Source organism: Triticum aestivum, chromosome 7D, assembly GCF_018294505.1.
Source record: "Triticum aestivum cultivar Chinese Spring chromosome 7D, IWGSC CS RefSeq v2.1, whole genome shotgun sequence".
NCBI lineage: Eukaryota > Viridiplantae > Streptophyta > Magnoliopsida > Poales > Poaceae > Triticum > Triticum aestivum.
This window is the reverse complement of record NC_057814.1, coordinates 43,158,217-43,178,651: the sequence shown is the minus strand read 5'-3', so window position 1 is coordinate 43,178,651 and position 20,435 is coordinate 43,158,217. Positions and strand designations below refer to the sequence as shown.

The 20,435-nt window shown below is 44.4% G+C and overlaps 2 protein-coding genes across 2 annotated transcripts; one reads left to right on the top strand and one right to left on the bottom strand.

Moving 5' to 3' along the window:
* Positions 1-6,883: 6,883 nt before the first annotated feature.
* On the top strand, positions 6,884-10,066 carry LOC123165975 (enolase 1). Its single transcript, XM_044583737.1, has 16 exons — positions 6,884-7,044; positions 7,136-7,199; positions 7,293-7,357; positions 7,468-7,602; positions 7,704-7,784; positions 7,869-7,970; positions 8,075-8,155; positions 8,242-8,316; positions 8,407-8,469; positions 8,558-8,638; positions 8,777-8,971; positions 9,059-9,109; positions 9,206-9,294; positions 9,406-9,457; positions 9,576-9,632; positions 9,784-10,066. The coding sequence occupies exons 1-16, from the start codon at positions 6,970-6,972 to the stop codon at positions 9,862-9,864; spliced, it is 1,347 nt and encodes a 448-aa protein (XP_044439672.1). The 5' UTR covers positions 6,884-6,969; the 3' UTR covers positions 9,865-10,066.
* Positions 10,067-10,177: 111 nt separating this feature from the next.
* LOC123165977 (protein cornichon homolog 4) lies at positions 10,178-13,632 on the bottom strand. The gene is made up of 4 exons (XM_044583738.1): positions 13,350-13,632; positions 11,937-12,118; positions 10,958-11,080; positions 10,178-10,672 (listed from the first exon to the last, which is right to left on the bottom strand). The coding sequence occupies exons 1-4, from the start codon at positions 13,413-13,415 to the stop codon at positions 10,639-10,641; spliced, it is 405 nt and encodes a 134-aa protein (XP_044439673.1). The 5' UTR covers positions 13,416-13,632; the 3' UTR covers positions 10,178-10,638.
* Between the last annotated feature and the right edge of the window lie 6,803 nt (positions 13,633-20,435).

The following is a 20,435-nucleotide window of genomic DNA, read 5'->3' as shown; positions in this document are numbered from 1 at the left end:
TATGTACTGTTGGGCAATTCGTTATCCTTTGGAAGCTTCTTCTTCAATATTTTCAATAGCTTCTCAAATCCTTTGCCAGGCACAACATTCTCTGCCTTCCACTGCAGCAATTCCAGTACGGTACCGAGCTTTGTGTTGCCATCTTCGCAATTGGGGTACAACCCTTTTTTGTGATCCTCTAACATGCGATCGAACTTCAGCTTCTCCTTTTGACTTTCGCATTGCGTCCTGGCATCGACAATGACCCAGCGGAGATCATCATCATCGGGCACTGGTTCCTCTTGATCTTCAGCAGCTTCCCCCCTTGCAGCATCATTGGGCACATCGTCTGGTTCCTCTTGATCTTCAGCAGCTTCCCCCGTTGCAGCATCACCGTATTCAGGGGGCACATAGTTGTCATCGTCCTCTTCTTCTTCGCCGTCTTCCATCATAACCCCTATTTCTCCGTGCCTCGTCCAAACATTATAGTGTGGCATGAAACCTTGTAAAGCAGGTGGGTGTGAAGGATTTTCCAGTCAGAGTAAGACTTCGTATTCCCACATATAGGGCATGGACAACACATAAAACCATTCTGCTTGTTTGCCTCAGCCACTTCGAGAAAATCATGCACGCCCTTAATGTACTCGGAGGTGTGTCTGTCACCGTACATCCATTGCCGGTTCATCTGCGTGCATTATATATAATTAAGTGTGTCAAAAACCATTACAGAACATCACGAATAGATAATTAAGTGACCAAATTAATAGAAGTTCATCATCACATTAAAACCAAAGTACATACATAGTTCTCATCTAACAACATATATATAGCTCTCCAGAGCATCTAATTAATTAAACCATACATTGAAACTATGTAAAACATTTCAATGCGAAAACAAATGCGATCATAATCACAACCAAGGTAACAATTGATCCAACGGCATAATTATACCAAGCCTCGGTATGAATGGCATATTTTTTAATCTTTCTAATCTTCAAGCGCATTGCATCCATCTTGATCTTGTGATCATCGACGACATCCGCAACATGCAACTCCAATATCATCTTCTCCTCCTCAATTTTTTTTATTTTTTCCTTCAAGTAATTGTTTTCTTCTTCAACTAAATTTAACCTCTCGACAATAGGGTCGGTTAGAGTTTCCGGTTCAACCACCTCCTAGATAAATAAAATCTATGTCACGTTGGTCGGTATATTTGTCATAAACAATAAATGAACCAAATAGTTATAAAAAGATAATATATACCACATCCGAATCATAGACAGGACGAGGGCCGACGGGGGCGGATACCAAAACCATCGCACTATGTAATAAGAAGGAATAATAAAAGTAACAAAATTAGACAAGTAACTATCTAAAGTAAGAATTTTTTTTCCTTTCAGAAAGAACATAAGAACAAGAGGCTCACCACGGTGGTGCTGGCGACGAGATCGGCACGGGCGATCGACGGCGGTGAAGACGGGGACGGGACGTGACGGACCGCTAAACCTAGACAAATCTCGGGGAAAATGGAGCTCGGAGGTCGAGTTTCGAGAGGAGAAAGATTAACTAGTGTGTCTCAGACATTTCATCGAACACCTCATGTGCATAGGAGGTGAGCTAGAGCACCCAAATGCCCTCCCCTCGCCGGCCAGAAAAAACAGAGCACTGTGGAGTGCTCTGCTGTGGCGATGGGGTATATATAGGGAACTCTTTGGTCCCGGTTCGTGGCACCAACCGGGACTAAAGGCCTTTGGTCCCGGTTGGTGCCACGAACCGGTACCAATGCCCCCTTTAGTCTCGGTTGGTGGCACCAACCGGGACCAAAGGCCTTGTGCTGCCCCGCGTCAAAAGTTTAGTCCTACCTCGCTAGTTGAGAGGGCTCGAGAGTGGTTTATAAGCGCTGTTGCGCCCACCCTCTCGAGCTCCTCTCAACTGCAGGCTTTCGGGCCTAACCGTTCTCTTTGCCTGTGGGGCCTACTGGGCCTTCTGCGGGCCTGAATTCTGGCCCACGGACGGGTTTGAAGTCGTATTCAGGCCGTGGTGGCCCAGTAGGTGGCATAATTTTTTTCTCTGTTTTTTGTTTTCTCTTTTGCTTTATTTGTTTTGTTTTGTTTCTACTTACAACAAAAAACTTATTTATTTTATTTCTAATTACTTATGTATTTTACTTTAATTATTTTATTTTTATTTATTTTACTGCTGCTATTTTTATTTATTTTATTGATGCTTTTTTATTTAATTTATTAAGGTTTATTTATTTTAGTTACTATAGTTTATTTTATTAAGGTTTATTTATTTTTATTTATTTTATTAAGGTTTGTTTATTTTATTTACTATAAAAAAATGAACATAGATGCGCTTATAGAGGAAATTCAACTTAAATTCATAATAAATTTCTATGAAATTTACTGTGAATTTAGGTCAAATTCCCTGTATAAGGGCATCTATTTCACTTTAAGAGGAGCTCAACAAGGCAGAGAGGGACGGGCTTATAAACTGGTGTGAGCACCCTTCGGTTGGCGAGGTGGGACTAAACACTGGCCGCAACTAGGACCAGCCCTTTAGTCCCGGTTTGTGGTATGAACCGGGACTAAAGGGTGGTGGGTCAGGAGCGTGGCCCATTGGTCCTGGTTTGTCCCACCAACCGGGACCAAAGGGTCCGGACGAACCGGGACCAATGCCCCCACGAGGCCCGGCAGGCCCCTGGCCGCACGAACCGGGACTAATGTGAATATTGCCCTGTGACCAAAGCCCAGTTTTCTACTAGTGCTACATTCTCTATGCTCAAACAAGAAAGAGGCATCTAAGAATTCACTTCGCCTGTGCTTGATTCAGCTAGTACCGTTGCATAAGTTGACGCTGCTCCTTTGTTGATGTTCGTCACGGCCTCAAGGCAGTCCGACCCAATTACTAACCGGTGGGTATTCAGATCCTTAGCTAGAGCCAGTGCTTCATTACAAGCATGCGCCTCCAGAGATGCTGCAACAATGAGGCCATCAAACACAACAGCCGAGGCTCCCAAGAAATAGCCGGAGCTGTCTCTACATATCACTGCTGCTGCACCACGATCCCCATGGCGAGAAAGACCACCATCCACATTAAATTTCGCCATTGTTCCTGCTGGAGGAAACCATTTACGAGCACGTTGAGCTGGCCAGGCATTGAGAGCATTAGGTTGTCGAGCACTAGAGAGCCACCTCGCTCGTCCCATCCTTCTCATCGGTACCAGCAGCCATGGTTCAGCCATGCGAGAGATGCCACACATCGGATCTGGGTAGATCTCTCGTGTGCCCGGAGGGATCCTGCCGCCAGCAAAAGCTGACATAGACTCTAGCATGATCACTAGACGAGATAGTGGACCCTAGCGGGCCCTAGAGGACAAACTGCCTCGGGACGGAAACTGGTAGGACCCACCTGCTCCAATGGGGGTAGCTCTTTTCGTTTCCCTTCTAGTCTGCACAGGGCCATCACTCTAGAATACCAAGGCATCTTTCTTAGTCCATTGCCCGCGAGACGGGCGCTGGTTGGCAGTGGCCACCCCACCCGCCCGAGTTTGATCCCCATCGGTGACGAATTTTCGGGTGTCTCATTGCGCTACAATGCAGCATCACTGTTCATCATGAACACTGTTCATCAATGAACAGTGTAATAATTTTCTCGAGTGCCTCACGACGTCTACGAGCCACAGGTGAGGATAACGTGCCTGTTGTACCTGGAGTCGCGAACTTCAAAAGTCTCACTAGACGTATTACGGATATAGGATGTAGGTGTGTGTGTGAGTGTGCGTCCGAATAGATGCTACAACATGTATACTCAGTTGAGCCAAAAAAAAGAGAGTTTGAGACGGTAACCTCGCCGCAAAACATGGTGCACGATACAGTTTGAGAGGGACTCGTCCTTGGAGTTGCGGCATCGTCTAGATTCAGTCAGTCAAACCGAGACCACGTGTATGACGCCCACGAGCGTCAAACGAGCTTTCGCAAAGTTTCCAGACATGGGCGATCCTAATAGCCTAGCCCATCCTGTGGCGCCATAAAGCGACCAAATAATCCTCAAAGAATGCGCTACTGGGAATCAAACTCGCAGAAAACTTGATGTTCCTTAAGCGATTTTTAGGCAGAGCAAAAATCTAGGAATTAAATGCAGTGGCAGGAATTAAATGCGGTGGTAGGAATTAAATGCGGTGGTAGATTAAAATAAATCCTCAGTTTTCAACCATTTGTTGAAAAAATAGTGAACACTTAAAAAAAGGAATAATATTAGGACTAGTGAACAAAATTTTAAATTCAAACAAAATTTTCAAACGTGAACAATTTATATATATTAAAAAAATTAATATACCTTGAACAATTTAAAATACACCCTAAACATTTTTGTGATATATGCTGAGCAATATTTAAATACACAATGAACATTTTTGTTATATATATTGAATAATATTTAAATACACATTTAACATTTTTTTATACAAGAGGAACAATATTTAAATACACATTGAACAAATTTTTATATACGCTGAATTTTAAAGAAAAATACGCAATGAACTTTTTAAAAAATAGTTTGAAAATTTTCTTAATATAGGGCGAACATTTCCTTAAATATGCAATGAAGATTTTTGTATATAAACACACAATGAACTTATATAATGCACGAAAAAGGAAAAAATATGGAAAGAAGAAGAAGTAAAAGGAAAAAGGAAAAGAAACGAAAAGAAAAGAAATAAGACAGAAACAAAAACAGAAGAATAGAAAGAGAAAGAATCCGAAAAGAGAAGGAAAACAGCGCGACCATGGGTCGGTCCATACTGGAGGCAAACCGTACGTAACCTGTTCTTTCGTGCAAAATAACCCAGAAGAGGCCCATATCGGAGAATATGGGCCGTTTACTCTTCTACAAATCCTTCCATCACCAAATAGCTCCAGCCCATTCTTTTTTATTTCGTTTTGACTATCCAGCCCATTTAGTTTTTCTTATCATGGTCGTCATCACCCTAAGTCCTAACCATCATCGTACTGGAGGAGAACTAGATTAAGGATTATTCCGTTAATAAAAAATAAAGCAAAGGGTTGTTCTGAACGTCAGCGTAAATGAGAGGATAATCCGCCAGACAAAAGGATAAAAATGCGCATTACCCTGACGGTGACGTGACACGTCATCATAGAGGAACGTAGCTTAATGTCTCTACGAATAAATCAGTACAAAGGCGCACACAGCTTATTGCGTCGATGAACTACTACCTCCGTTTCAGTTTACAAGTCCTACGCGTATATCTAGGTTGCCAATTTTATCATCCTAATATAAACTATATAACACAAAAATTATATCGTTTGAAAATATAACATCTAAAGCTTATATTGGTATATTTTTTGTAATATATGACTTGTATTAGGTTGGTCAAATTGACAACCTAAGGGTACGCGCACGCCCTGTAAACTGAGAGAGAGATAGTAATAGAGTAGCGTCTGCATAATAATTGCAAAGGCAGGCGTAGTCGAATTCGCTGAAAAATAATGGAAGTTAAGCTCGGACTCGAGGATGACGGCAGCTTCGCGTAACAGAGCATGCTGCAAGAATTATAGTATTTGGTAATGGAGAACGAAATGCAGCGCTGAGATGGACAGGACAATGAACCTATATATACGAACATATGCAGATTGCTATAATTATGTATGCTAGCCAGCCAATAATATACTTAGCTTTGTCTTGTTTGCAAGCACTTACAAATTGAAGTCAGCCAGTATTCTCTAAATTAAGGCAGAGACCTCCCTGTTGCATCGTTGAACCAGTAGTGTTGTATAATTGCAGAGGCAGGCGGCAGTCATATTCGCTGTCGCCCTCAGCTAGCCCCTCGTATATTTGCTAGGGTTTAAGTGGGATCCATTTTAGTGGGAGTAATAATCAAGTTTAGACCTGAGGAGTTGTTAGGATGATGCCAGCTTGACGCACCAGAACATGCTGCAAAACCTGTTCAGAGAATGGATTTCTTTCTTTTTTTTTGCGAAAATCAGAGGAAGGAAGTTCACACGAGCTAAACATGCAGATTAATTACTGGAATTCCAAAACACTTGGGTAGCCAACGGTATAGCTGTACGGCAGGTTTGACAAACGAGCTGAAGTCGGCATCTATTAGTGCATGCTCGTTGATGGAATTTTCTTTCGTTCTGTATATATATAGCTCCTTTGGCCAAGGAGAGATATATAAACGGGAAGCAGTTTTGGACGGCAGTAGAAAACAGAGGAAGTCGATCGATATTCCGGCCCTGCGATGAGAGGAGTGGTTGATTATTACTACTCGTACGTACTTCGTCGACAGAGTTGCACTCCTCATTGGTTCACCGCGGCAGAGGAGTCGAAGTTTCTCTTGGCCTCACTTTGATTAACTTCGAAGAGGACTGAGCTGCCTAACCCAACCTAACCACAGTGCCCCCACCTCGCTGAAAACTCCACGTACGCATCTCAAGACAACATTTTCTTCCATCCTTGTGCGTCGGGAAAGGGTACAAATTGAAGTCAAAATGGTTTCACCTGAGCAGATTAACTTTCACGCTATTTTTATTACTCCTTCCATCCACTTTTGTAAGACATTTAAAGCCATTTTCGGGGGTGCTGCTTTTCTGCCGGGTACTCTTGCAAAGCAGCAGCAGAATTACCCCCGCAAAAAAAAAAAGTAGCAGTGGAATTACCCGTCAAAAAAAGCGGTAGCAGAATTATCATGGACTTGTTGAACACGAAAGAAAAGAATCCCGGCGTGAACTTAATTCCCAAGTCCATTCTGTATTGCCCCCTCCTCCAAGCAAAGCAAACCCCGGCAAGGCACGTGTCCGGACCACGGATCCGTCGAAACGCTGGCAAGTGGGCCCCACACCGCCCCCTTCACCCCCGCCTACAAGTAGCCGGGCCAGGCCGCCTGCCTCAAGCTGCAACTGCATACATACAGCTAGAAACCAACAGACACGTAAGCTAATTCAAGGTTTTGAGAGCCTAGCATCCATGGCGGCGGCGACGACGATCCAGTCGGTGAAGGCGCGGCAGATCTTCGACAGCCGCGGCAACCCCACCGTCGAGGTACCAAGCCCGATCGATTTACTACCGGTATTTCTTCTGTTGTGAATATGTTCCCCTGTTTCTCTGAATCTAATCAGTGATCTTGGTTCAGGTGGATATTGGGCTCAGCGACGGGAGCTTCGCCAGGGGCGCCGTGCCCAGCGGCGCCTCCACCGGTACGCACCCTACCCTGCCTTCTCCCCCGTTCCGCCATGGCTTCTTTCTTGTAACTTTGTTCGCTTTCCTCAACGCTGGCTTTTATCAACCAGGAATCTACGAGGCCCTGGAGCTGAGGGATGGAGGCTCTGATTACCTCGGCAAAGGTGTTCTCAAGGTCCGCACTTCACCACCCACCATTACCAATCCTTCCAATCTAGCTATTCCACAGTCAATTATCGTATACTGAAGCGAAGCTGATTGGACCGTGCCATCTCTGAATTTCAGGCGGTGAGCAATGTAAACGCCATCATCGGGCCGGCGCTGATCGGGAAGGACCCGACCGAGCAGACCGACATCGACAACTTCATGGTCCAGCAGCTCGACGGGACCTCCAACGAGTGGGGCTGGTGCAAACAGAAGGTAGATATATCATCATCCAACGACTGTTTATACCTCACGTCGGCTATTTAATTTCCACTCTTTATACTGATGATTTCCTTTTCTTTGGACGCGATGAAAAGCTCGGGGCAAACGCGATCCTCGCAGTGTCGCTGGCGGTGTGCAAGGCCGGCGCCATGGTCAAGAAGATCCCTCTTTACCAGGTCTGCAAAAACTGGCCTACATAAGCCATCAGTTCAATCGCTAGAGGATGTGGTACTGAAGTTATTAGTATCATCTGTTTGCAGCACATTGCAAATCTTGCCGGGAACAAGACCCTGGTGCTGCCCGTGCCAGCTTTCAATGTGATCAACGGAGGTTCTCACGCCGGGAACAAGCTCGCCATGCAGGTGAGAATACTGCTTGCAGTTGCAGGTCAGGGATGAATGAATGAAATCTTCGGAACTTGTTTCAGATAAATATGATGATTCTCATATAATTGGTGTACACACAGGAGTTCATGATCCTCCCAACCGGCGCCGCCTCGTTCAAGGAGGCCATGAAGATGGGAGTTGAGGTGTACCACCACCTTAAGGTGAATCAACAACTAAACCCTTCTGATAGCGTGTCTGAAATTCAGAATATGCAGTTGGGGTGAATGCTGATATATTTAGTATGCAGAGCATAATCAAGAAGAAGTATGGCCAAGACGCCACAAACGTTGGGGATGAAGGTGGCTTTGCACCTAACATTCAGGTAAACCCCAACTATTTTGCCTTGACCTATATCAGAATACGTGAATCCAAATGCTGATATACGATTTTCTAATGTCGCATATTTATTCAGGAAAACAAGGAGGGCCTTGAACTGTTGAAGGCAGCTATAGCTAAGGCTGGCTACACTGGAAAGGTAAAAAAAAGTTCTCTTTACTTAGGCCGTGATTCAGCCATTACATTTATTTACTATTGTATGACAATAAATTATCTACGTGTGGCAGGTGGTCATTGGAATGGATGTTGCTGCTTCTGAATTCTACAGCGAGAAGGACCAGACCTATGACCTTAATTTCAAGGAGGATGTAAGATTTCCAGCTTCCTCCCCTGTTCTCATATGCTCAGCTGTCCTTTCTGCAACTGCAGATACCAATAAGTTTGTTCAAGTAAAAATCAGAGCAGGCTTAGCATATTGTCTAACATCAAATGACTGAACTGAACAGAACAACGACGGATCCCACAAAATCTCGGGCGACAGCCTGAAAGATCTGTACAAGTCCTTCGTCTCCGAGTACCCTATCGTGTCGATCGAGGACCCGTTCGATCAGGATGACTGGGCCACCTACGCCAAGATGACCGGTGAGGTTGGGCAGCAGGTGCAGATTGTCGGAGACGACCTTCTTGTTACTAACCCCACGGTAAGCCAAATATTGCCAGCATATCACTGAATTTTACAAAAGAGAACATGTTTACGAGCTTTACCGATGCCTGCTTGAATTCTGCAGAGGGTTGCCAAGGCGATCAGTGAGAAGACCTGCAATGCTCTTCTCCTGAAGGTAGCACCATCAATCTCTGCCTGAATCTGCTGACTCTTTGTCTTAAAGAACCATAATGCACTAATAATAGCACTTCTGTTTACATGGTATAAACAGGTGAATCAGATAGGCTCGGTGACGGAGAGCATCGAGGCCGTCAGCATGTCCAAGCGCGCCGGGTGGGGAGTGATGGCGAGCCACAGGAGGTAATAAACATTGCATATTTGCAGTCCTTTTCAACTCACTATTGGATATTGGATGGTTTGCAATTTGTGATTTTATCTGTTTGCACTGAACATTCTTTCTGCTCTCTGTAGTGGTGAGACAGAGGACACCTTCATCGCCGACCTCTCGGTCGGCCTGGCCACGGTACGGCACCGCCTTCGGCTGAACCAGAGCTTGAAAACCTCACACTTTTTATTGCATTATTAATTCATGGTTCAGTGGTGACACCATAATCATATCTTTCTCCAATTGCTTGTTGCAGGGCCAGATCAAGACTGGAGCTCCCTGCAGGTCCGAGCGTCTGGCCAAATACAACCAGGTAGGCCATGAAGCTCTGCAATCTTACCCAAATTTGCTTTTCTTTAGGCTTTCCCTATGTTACATGTGTTTGTGTTCTGAGGCTTCTTTTTTGTGCTTTACCCATGTTACATGTTCTGTGTTCTGAGGCTTCTTTTCTGTGCTTGCTGCAGCTGCTGAGGATCGAGGAGGAGCTCGGCGACGCGGCGGTGTACGCCGGAGCAAACTTCAGGGCGCCGGTGGAGCCCTACTGAAAAGAAGCCGGGTTGCTTCATAGGTCTGAAGGGAGATGGTCCATGAGTTCTTATGGTGCTGCTAGTTATACTATTACTGCTGTATTTTGGTCCAAGCGTTCTCTACCCGAGAGCTAATAGTTGTGATTACTCGTACGCTTTTGCTGTTGGCCAATTAGTGGTGTGTTTATGTTCATCTGAAATAAAACAGTTTATGCTCTTCTGACGAGTTTCGATAATTATTTATCAATAAACTGAAACAAACTGCATCCATAAATGAGAATCTATACCACTTGGTACTTATCAATCAACTGAAACATGTACCGGCAGTCCAAATTGAAATGCCTACTCTGCTTGCATACCCATCAATCAACAATACAAATCGACCACGACATTAACATAGTCAACGGCATATATAAAGGTGCAAGGCAACACATAACATGAAAATGTCGGTCGGAACAAAAACCATGCACAGTTGGGTGCAGCAAACTCCTTCGCCCCATATGAACGGATGCACAATCAAATAAACAGGGAGTGGCTCCTAACTTACATGTCATGTTACACGCTACAACAGTAGGAGATTTCGCTAGGCGCGAGCAACAAACAGCACCTCGGACACGTTGTATTCGCCCTTCTGCTTGCATCGTTTCTCCAGACACCCTAAATTTTATCCAAAAGGCTTGGGGATGAATAATGACGGCATCGGAGTAGGTGTCCAGCAGGCCATGAGGACCATGTCGTAATACCTAACTAATGGCTGCAGAACCAGGTTGAGCTATCAGTGTTTTTCTCGTTCTACTCGTGCTCCTCCAGTACGCTCCAAATCATCCTGCAGACAAACACAGAAACAAGAGGCGGTTATTTTCCTTCTTTGCTGGTTGCAGACTTGCAGTGAATACTACTCCTTCCTATCCAAAAAAAGTGTCGTGGTTTTAGTTCCTAACTAAAACCACGACTGGTTTTAGTTAGGAACTAAAACCACGACTCTTTTTTTTGGATCGGTGGTTTTAGTTCCTAACTAAAACCAGTCGTGGTTTTAGTTAGGAACTAAAACCACGACTCTTTTTTTGGATAGGAGGGAGTAGCAAATAATGTAGGTATATGTTATATTTACCAGAACAAGGACAAGAATAGGAGGACAATAAGAGCAGCTATCTTAAAAAGACGGCGCTTCTTCTCCCGTGAAAGATGGTTAAATATCTCTGTCACATCTACAAGATGCTGCCGCCGCTCGTACCTGCAAAGACAACAAAAGGTTACACTTATTCACAACATATAAAACCAAGAATGGCGCATGCAAAACCTTCAGTGAGTACATCCCAGCCAAGTAGAGCTAATTATGAGTTAAAAAACGGATACAGTAGGGTTATGTGTGTGAGTGACACCATGTGCTGTAGTAAAGAAGTTATTCAGATAGTACAAACAGTAAATGCACGAATAATCTGACAGCAGGTCAGTGCCCTGAAGTCCCAAAGTCAATATATGGAGACAAAAGCAGAATTTTAAGGGTGCAAGACCTATTCTTAGCTTCGCTGCAGAGCATGTATTGCCAATTTTAGGTTATATATGCCTAGCTGTTTGTGATTCCAACCAGTGACGCCATATTTGCAGGCTCTTTAAATAAATCTATGTTTCAGAGATTTGAGATTTTTCACACTAACATGACGATATTGTACCACAGCACTTAGATGCATCCAAATATCTTAGGAAATAAAATAATTTCCAAGAACTTAGATCATGAAAACACCTTCAGAACATTATGTGTGAAGTACAAAGACTGAAGCAGGAGAAGACTTGGGTCCATATCACTAAATATTTCTATCAAAACAAACAGTCTAACATCACATAAAAATATAAAATAGATGTATCAGTCTTCAGCACCCGTTTCCCTATTTTCTTCTGGTTCTCAGTTCTCACGTATGATGAGAAATGACGCATGTTACTATTTCAAACTTTCAGTTAATCTGTTAAACTATGCATGGTACGTTATGTAGCAGCTAATGTTCAATAAACAAAATACTGACCACAGCCTAGAGGAACCATATCAGTTGTTTTAAAAATTGTAAGGCAAACAGAAGCCAAGAGTCACTTACAATGTATAATTATAGTACACCATTGGGGCAGAAAGCAAGAACATCGCCCAATGCCCAGATAAGAGGAATAATGCACTTAGAAGTGCTTGCACTATAAATTCTGGCATAACCACTTTATTGATTCGAGAGGATGAATCAAACGGGTTGATATAATCGAACTCCAGATCTGCCAAGCACATCAACTGTAAAAGAAACATAAATCGTCAGGAATAAGAATAACTTTCTGGCTAAGCTTACTTATGAATGTTGTTGATTAAAACGTTAAACATGAGTAAAGAGCCATGCAGACTCCACCTAAAGCAATATGAGCAAGGATGAACGATCCACCTCACACGAAACAAAAACAGTCAGGTTCTATGTTTAATCAGGAACATTAGGAAATACTAAATGCCAAAACAACCTGGCAATCAAAATCAATGGAGATATATATCGATGATTTTCCCTTTGTCCTACAAGAAAATCAAAACTAGTCTGCTGAAAATGTTCATCACCCATGAAGGGCTTACCTAAGCACAGAGGAAGTTGCAGCTAGAACCAACAAAAGGATACAGTAACAAAAGCTAGATACAGGAAGACAGAAAATGGAGCCGGGAAAAGTATACAGTAAGAAAAGAAGGTTTAGGAAAAGGTAGTACAAAAGCTAGATACCTCACCCAATCTAAGGGCAAAGATCAGGTACTTGAACACGGAATGTTTCACACTAGGCAAGCTGCAAAGATATTCTAAGTTCATAACCATCCACTACCTGATTCTGATCTCTAGAGGTATCATGATAGACTAACAGTAGCAGGATAGAGGGTGGAACTCGTATAGCCCTACCAAACTGGGACAAGAGCTTGATTGCACATTTGGTGAATAAACCCACCTCACACGAAACCTTCAGTACGACCTTATAAAGATCGATTCATTTTTTTTACTGAACATACTGTGTGCTGAATACCTATCGGAGCACCTAATGCGTCTACCAACAAAACAAATGAAATCGATTTTCAGAACTGAAACTGATTTTCAGAACTGCAAGACTAGAAACGACGGTTGCCGGGCGTTAATTCTGGGTTGCTGCAGGCTAACGCAGGACGAACATGTGGGAGATCTGGACGCAGACACCGCGCACGAACCAGCACCAGCAGCAGAACACGCAGCAGCACCCAATCCCCTGGCGCTCCTGCGCTATCCAGCCAACCAGAAGCTCCAAATCCGCAATCCGGAGTCAGGCCCCTCTCCAAACCCCGGATCGTGGGAGAATTCGGGTCGGAGAACGCGTAAATCCGCCGCCCACCCCTTCCCAAAATCTCGGCAGAATCGCCAGGGGGTTAACAGACGACAAGGCGAGATCGCGCCGGGGCCCAGGGGCTCCGTATGGCCCGAGCCGGCCGCGACCGGAGAAGAGGCGGGGCGGGGGGTCTGTCTCACCTGGAAGATGACGAGCACGATGAGCGTGACGACGAGGAAGAAGGCGGCGAGCCAGACGAAGACCATCTCCGCTGCCCTGGCCGCCGGCGCGGCTCCGCCTGGTCGGGGGCGCGCCGCTGCGGCCGCCGGCGGGGTGAGCTGTGAGGCGGGGGAGATGGGGGGAGAGTGGGGGGACACGTGACGCGGGAGGAGGGAGCGGGTCAGTGGTGAGATCGCTCGCTGAGACCCGATGCGTGTGGCTTGCGGGCTGGGTCGGGAAAGCGAGGCCGAAACTTACTGGAAACGGTGGAAAGGGAGGGGCGAGATGAGATGGAACTGAGCGATGACGCCGTGCGTGCGTGCGTGCGTGCGTGCGGCGAGAGTTGCTTTTCTTTTTCTTTTCTTTTTTGAAGGAACAACCTTGTATTCCATTACAAATTTAGACCGGCCGAATCACCAGCTACAGAGTTTACAACAAACTCAGGGAAATAGCCTAGCCAAGTTTCATATTCACTGTCTCCTAATTTTACACCATGTGCTGCTAGGCCGTGAGCTGCTACATTACAAGATCTTGGACAAACACTAACATTCAAGAAATTTTATTTCCTGAAACACTGCACCTAAAGTCGACAAGTCATACTCCTCGCTTAAGATCGCCTGCTTCAACACCACGGAGTCTGTTTCAAATATCACACGATTACATCCCATTTGTGTAGTAGTAGTAGTATTGGTTGCATATAACATGGCAAGGGCTTCGGTGCGGAGAGCATTGGATACATGTTCCAGATTTCCTGCTCCTGCTGCCATAAGCACACCACTATCATTTCTGACAGTAAAACCCCATCCACCAGACAAAGATGACTCATGAAAAGCACCATCAGTATTTATTTTGAGGATCCCACTTGGGGGAGGAGACCAACATATGATAGAATCTTGTTTCTGGGTGCTGCTGTGCTTCTTAAGGTTCCTGCATTCAAAAAACACCCAGAACAGAATACACACCTTCATGCGATCTTCCTCGGTCAGGCGAAATATCTCATCGAACATACTTATTGGGTCACTGCTTTTTAAAAGTTTCTCTCTAATTTCTTCCATTTGGGCTAGCCACCAAAGCCTCCTCACTTTCTTGCATTTCAGAAAGCAGTGCCCCCCCATCCTCACCCAATCTGTTACAAACTGGACATCTAGTATCCACTTTCATACCTCTATTCCTCAATTTCATTCTTAAAGATAAGCTGTATGTTGACATACGCCATAGGAAGTGCAAAATTTTATTCGGGAGAGGTAAGGCCCATATTTTCTTCCATTCAAAATTAGTTGTTTATCCTCTGCTTGCAGAGCTAGATGGCTGGCCATATCTTGATTCCCTTTCTGCACAATCTACTGCTACTCTGTATGCCGACTTCACGAAAAAATTCCCTTTCTTGTCAAAGTGCCAAGCCACACAGTCCTTTGTATGCTCATAAATGGGGATTTGTAGGATTATCTTATCATCTTCTGCATTGAAAGTTTGGCACACTAGGTCCTTGTCCCAACCATTAGTTATTGGATCAATAAGTTCCGCCACCCTTGTGACTAAATTTCGTCCTTGCAGTGTGGTAACTCTTCTGGTGATGCCTCTTGGAAGCCAGGGGTCTTTCCAAATATTAATATTTCTTCCATCTCCGACTCGCCAAACTATGCCTTTCTTTAAGAGTTGTACACCTTTCAAAATACTGCGTGCATAAGACATCCCATTCTTTGGCGTTGCTTCAATTATGCTGTGGCCGGGATGATATTTCGCTTCAAGTGCTCGTGCATAGAGAGAGGAAGGGTTTTGCAGTAGCCGCCATCCTTGTCTTGCAAGCATGGCCATATTAACAGAGTGCGGGTCTCTGAATATTATGGAACTTGTCCAGTGGATTTATATAGTTTCTCCCAACTTGTCCAGTGGATTTTATTGACCTTATCCATATGGCTCCACCAAAATCTGCATATTATGGAACTAAGGTCATCACATAAGGACTTGGTTAGGTCGAAATAAGCCATTGCATATACTGGGATTGCCTGTGCTACTGCCTTGATTAAGATCTCTTTTCCCGCTTTCGATAATAACTTCTCTTTCCAACCTTGGGTTCTCTTCCACACTTTTTCCTTTATATATTGGAAAGCACTTGATTTTGCCTTTCCAATGTAAGGTGGCAGTCCAAGATATCTCCCTTTTATCCCTTCTGTTGATATGTTCATGATTTCCATTATTTCTCTTTTCTCCTCTCTACTTGTATTCTTACTAAATAGGATGGCTGATTTATCTTTGTTTACCACCTGTCCTGAGAAAGCTTCATATTTGTGCAATATGTCGTTGAGAACCCGAGCATTCTCTACATTTGCTTCCATGAGCAACAATGAGTCATCTGCAAAGAGTAAATGACTCACACTTGGCGCCTCCCTGCATAATTTAATCCCTCTCAGACTCCCATTTCTTTCAGCTTCATTTAGCATTGCTGAGAAACCATCCGCACACAACAAAAATAAGTAAGGTGAGAGGGGGTCTCCCTGGCGCAGTCCTCTCTGGGGAATAATTACATCTGTTGTATCTCTATTAACCTTGATCTGGTACCTCACAGTTGCAACACACTTCATCACCAGATTTACCCATTCACTGTCAAACCCCAATTTTAACATCATTTTCTTCAAGAATGTCCATTCTACTCGGTCGTAAGCCTTACTCATGTCGAGCTTTACAGTAGCATATCCTACCTTACCCCTTCTCCTTCTCTGCAAAAAATGGGTAAGTTCGTAGGCCAATAAGATATTATCCAAAATTATTCTACCTGGAACAAATGCACTTTGGTTCGGAGATATAATATAAGGTAGAATATGCTTCAATCTATTAGCAATTACTTTAGAGATCACCTTGTAAATGACATTGCAGAGGCTAATTGGCCTTAGGTCCTTCAAGTTCTCTGGGTTTGAAATTTTTGGAATTAACACCACTGTGGTATCGTTCCATCCTTCCGGCATTTCTCCACCTTGAAGGAACTTTAGCACTTCCTCCGTTAACTTATTGCCCACCAGTTGCCAGAACTGCTTGTAGAATATTGCAGGCATTCCATCTGGTCCTGGCGCCTTTAGGTCACCAATATTGAACAAAGCTTCTTTCACTTCCTCTTTTGTATATTCTGCACATAGACTATGATTCATTTGAGAGTCACTTTTGGAGAGACCGCGTGCAAGCTTTCATCCCTATTTGGTCCTGTTGAGAAAGTAAACAGATTAAAAAAATAGCTAGCAACATGCTCCTTCAATTGTTCCTCACACTCCACCCATGAGCGAGATCTGGCTGCCCTCGAGAAGAAGCGACGCAAATTCCCTGCGGTGAAAAGCAACTCTCGCCCATGACTCGGCGATTTTAGGTGAAAACGTGTCTCGGCGATTTTACACCTAGATTTACTTTAGTCCATGACTCAATGGTTAAATAGATGGCACCCCCTCCTCCATCTCCATTGTCATGGGGCATCTCCAACGCGGTGCCGCAAAACGGAATGCCAGACACGGATACGGGCCCGTGCATCCAACCACATGTCATAAACATCCGCACGCATTTCGAACGTGAATTTAAAAAGGAAAACGTTTCAATTCATCCGGTTGATTTCAGCAAAGCTTAAACCGCCTCCATTGGGTGACACGTGCCTATGGGCCCAACCCCCACGTTGCTTTCATCTTTGCCTTATCTCTATCCTCGTCCACCCATTTCCTCGTTCTGTTTTCTTTTGCCCCGAGAGCTCCATCGCCAGCAAACTGAAAACTTATGCGCTGCCGCTCCAATCCCTACTAGGAGCTGGCCGTCACGCACTACTACCAGCCCGTGGCATGGTTGCTGCAAGCCCTGTCGCTGCTGTTGCGACGGGGGCATCTCCCTCAACTCCCGCTGCAATGGAGCTCATCACACCGTCGGTGCTGCCATGAACGTCGGTCATACGTCGTCGGCGTCGCCGCTTGCTGCATTGGAGCTTCACCGGAGTCGCCGGTTCACTACAAGAAATATGTCAACTTGTGACCTTCTCTTAGCGACCCCAGCTGAATTGGTCGTAAATCCACGACCATTTCGCTTGGAAGGGCTCAAACCCTGAAATTGCTTACACCAAATGGTCACAAAGCAGACAAGAGGCGCCAATGACCTTATTTCTACCTGATTACGACCAATATAAATAGTCATGAGGTTGTGAACGTGGATGCATTGCTACTTATTGCTATGACTAGGCGCCACCTCATCAGTTTTGCCTATGTGTCATGTCCATGTGTCAATTTTTGCCCTAGGTTGTGAAGAAACCTATATTTCTGTCATTCCCAAAATTCCCCAAAAAATTGGGCATTCTTTACTATCTAAATCATTGCCTCATGACAATATTCAACTCCATTTGCCTGGTAAATCTTCCTCGGCAAATTTCCAAAGTTTTTGTTCAACTCGAACTGTTGTGAAGGAAGTACTAGCCAGGCATATCCTAATGAGCTGAATTTTTGCCACATCTTCTATATTCCCAAATCATAGCTCTCCACAAAATTTGAGTCCCATCTAACAATACATGTGAGTGTGGCTTCAACATTCATATTTCTGTCCAGTTTGGTACGTTGCAAAGCAAGTGACACCTAGGCTCCTCCATTTGAGCTGCAAATTTTCCAAGATAGTGTCCTTAGTAGATGATCATCCTCGGCCAAAACTCAGGCCCATTGGCCATGTGCATTTCCCGTACCACTAATCAAACACTTGGGTGCTAATTCATGTTTGAGCATTGTTCGGTCTCCTCGTGAGATTCTTCTGTTGTTATTTTCTTCCAAGCATCTACCTGGGGAGTGCGAAACCTACTAGACATGCCTAGGCTTCCCAGAACGCATGGCAACGCCACGGTCACGCGGTGACCATGCGGCGGGCATGCGAGTCTACGCGCTTTGGAGTTGGGGCCCTGGGCCACCATCCAAACCTCAACGTATCGCCACCAAACCATGTATTTCTGATTAAATATATACTTATGTACCTATAAATGATTTTTGGAAAAAATAAAGAGCAAACTATGAGGCAACTGCAGTTCAAATTTGAACAGCTTCCTGCTGAATCGGCGGAAATTTGTCTTTTTCACCAGAGGTGTATAGGTACTTTTGACGACCAACCATTTTGTCAATTGTACATTAAATATGGCCTAATATATTATAAAAATGACCTGGTCCCATTTTGCAACAAATATATGGTAGGTCCTTCACAAAAAAAACTCATTTTGGGCACTCGAAAAATGGAAAATTGATTTTTCGTCCAAAGAAAATGAAAACTCCCTTAGGCAACATTGTTTGCCCTTCCAATATGCACCCTTGTGCACAATATGAGATCATTTGAACATACTATGCCATGAATGTGGCCATAAGATTGATCATTTGGCTTGAAAGCCATAAATCTTCAGAGATGATAGCTCATTTCTGAGAACAATTTTTTAAAAGAATTGCCGTATTACAGTTTATTATTTTTCCTGCTAACTTGGCACATATAATGACACAATGCGAAGGTTTTCCAATTTTTTGACTTTTTTTAAATTTTTTATGCCCGTTTCAAAATGCGGTCAAAACGGCGGGCTTCACCGTTCCTAGCTAGTGGTTGAATCTTGGAAAACTTTTGATGTTTCTCTAATTAAATAGATACTTTTGTACCTAAAATTGACTTTTGGGAAAAATAAATAGCAAACTATGAGACAGCTGCAGTTCAAATTTGACCCGCTTCCAACTGAATCGGCAGAAATTTGTCTTTTTCACCAGAGGTGGATAAAAGCTTTTGACACCCAACCATTTGGTTAATTATGCATTAAATATGGCCTAATATTTTATAAAAATGATTTGGTCCAATTTTGCAACAAATATTTGGTAGGTCCTTCACAAAAAAACTCATTTTGGGCACTCGAAAAATGGAAAATGAAATTTCCGTCCAAAGAAAATGAAAACTTTCTTGGGCAACATTGTTTGTCATTCCAATATCCACCTTTGTGCACAATATTAGATCATTTGAACAAACTATGCCATGAATGTGGCCATAAGATTGAGCATTTGGGTTGAAAGCCATGATTCTTCACACATGATAGCTCATTTCTGAGAACACTTTTTAAAAATATTTGCCGTATTACAAGTTTATTATTTTTTCGGGTAACTTAGTCACATATAATGACACAATGTGAAGGTTTTCCAATTTTTTGATTTTTTTTGAATTTTTTATGCCCGTTTCAAAATGCGGTCAAAACGGTGGGAATGACCGTTCCTAGCTAGTGGTTGAATCTTGGAATTTTTTTGGTGTTTCTCTAATTAAATAGATACTTAAGTACCTAGAAAAAAAATGATTTTTTAAAATTGTTGCGGTCCAATTTTGTAACTAATATTTGATAGGTTCTTCACATAGGTGAAAACAAAAAAGAGAAACAAAAAGAAAAAACACATTTGCATAAGCTTAATTGTCATTGGTGGAGATGTTTGTGCCATGGATTGATGACGTGGCACACATCCATCCATCCATCCATCCACCCACCCGCAGCCCAAACCCTAACTCCACTCCTCCCGTCAGACCCCTCTCCCCCGATTCAGATCCACTCTTCGCCGCCGCTGCCACCTACCTCAAGCCGATCCCGCCGCCCGTGTCCGCGCACCACCACCCGGAGGAGCAGACCCCATGCCGCTCTTCCTCTGCCCGCCGACCCACCCTGTTCCGGAGGCCTCGCTCTCCGCCTTCCGCCGCGGGGCCGCCGCGCTCGCCCGCCTTCCACCCCGTTCCTCCCGTTCGCGATCCAACCGGAGGAAACGCGCAACCGCGATCGCAGAGCATCGCATGGCGTCCCCGGCGCGGCCAGCCTCCGTCTATGGCCCCTTTGGCTCCGCCCCCGACCTCGCCATCTTCTCCACTCCGACCACGACGCGGCGGCCGGATCCAGCCCGTGCAGGCGCGACGTCGGCCGGATCCACGATGGCGACAACACACAGCGGTCCCCGCCGGCCAGATCAGGTCCGTCTCCTCCCGCAGCCAAGTCGTTTTGCCGTCGATTTGCCTCGCACAGCCACGACCTCTGACCCCTTCTCCTTGATTCCATTTCGTTTCAGAAT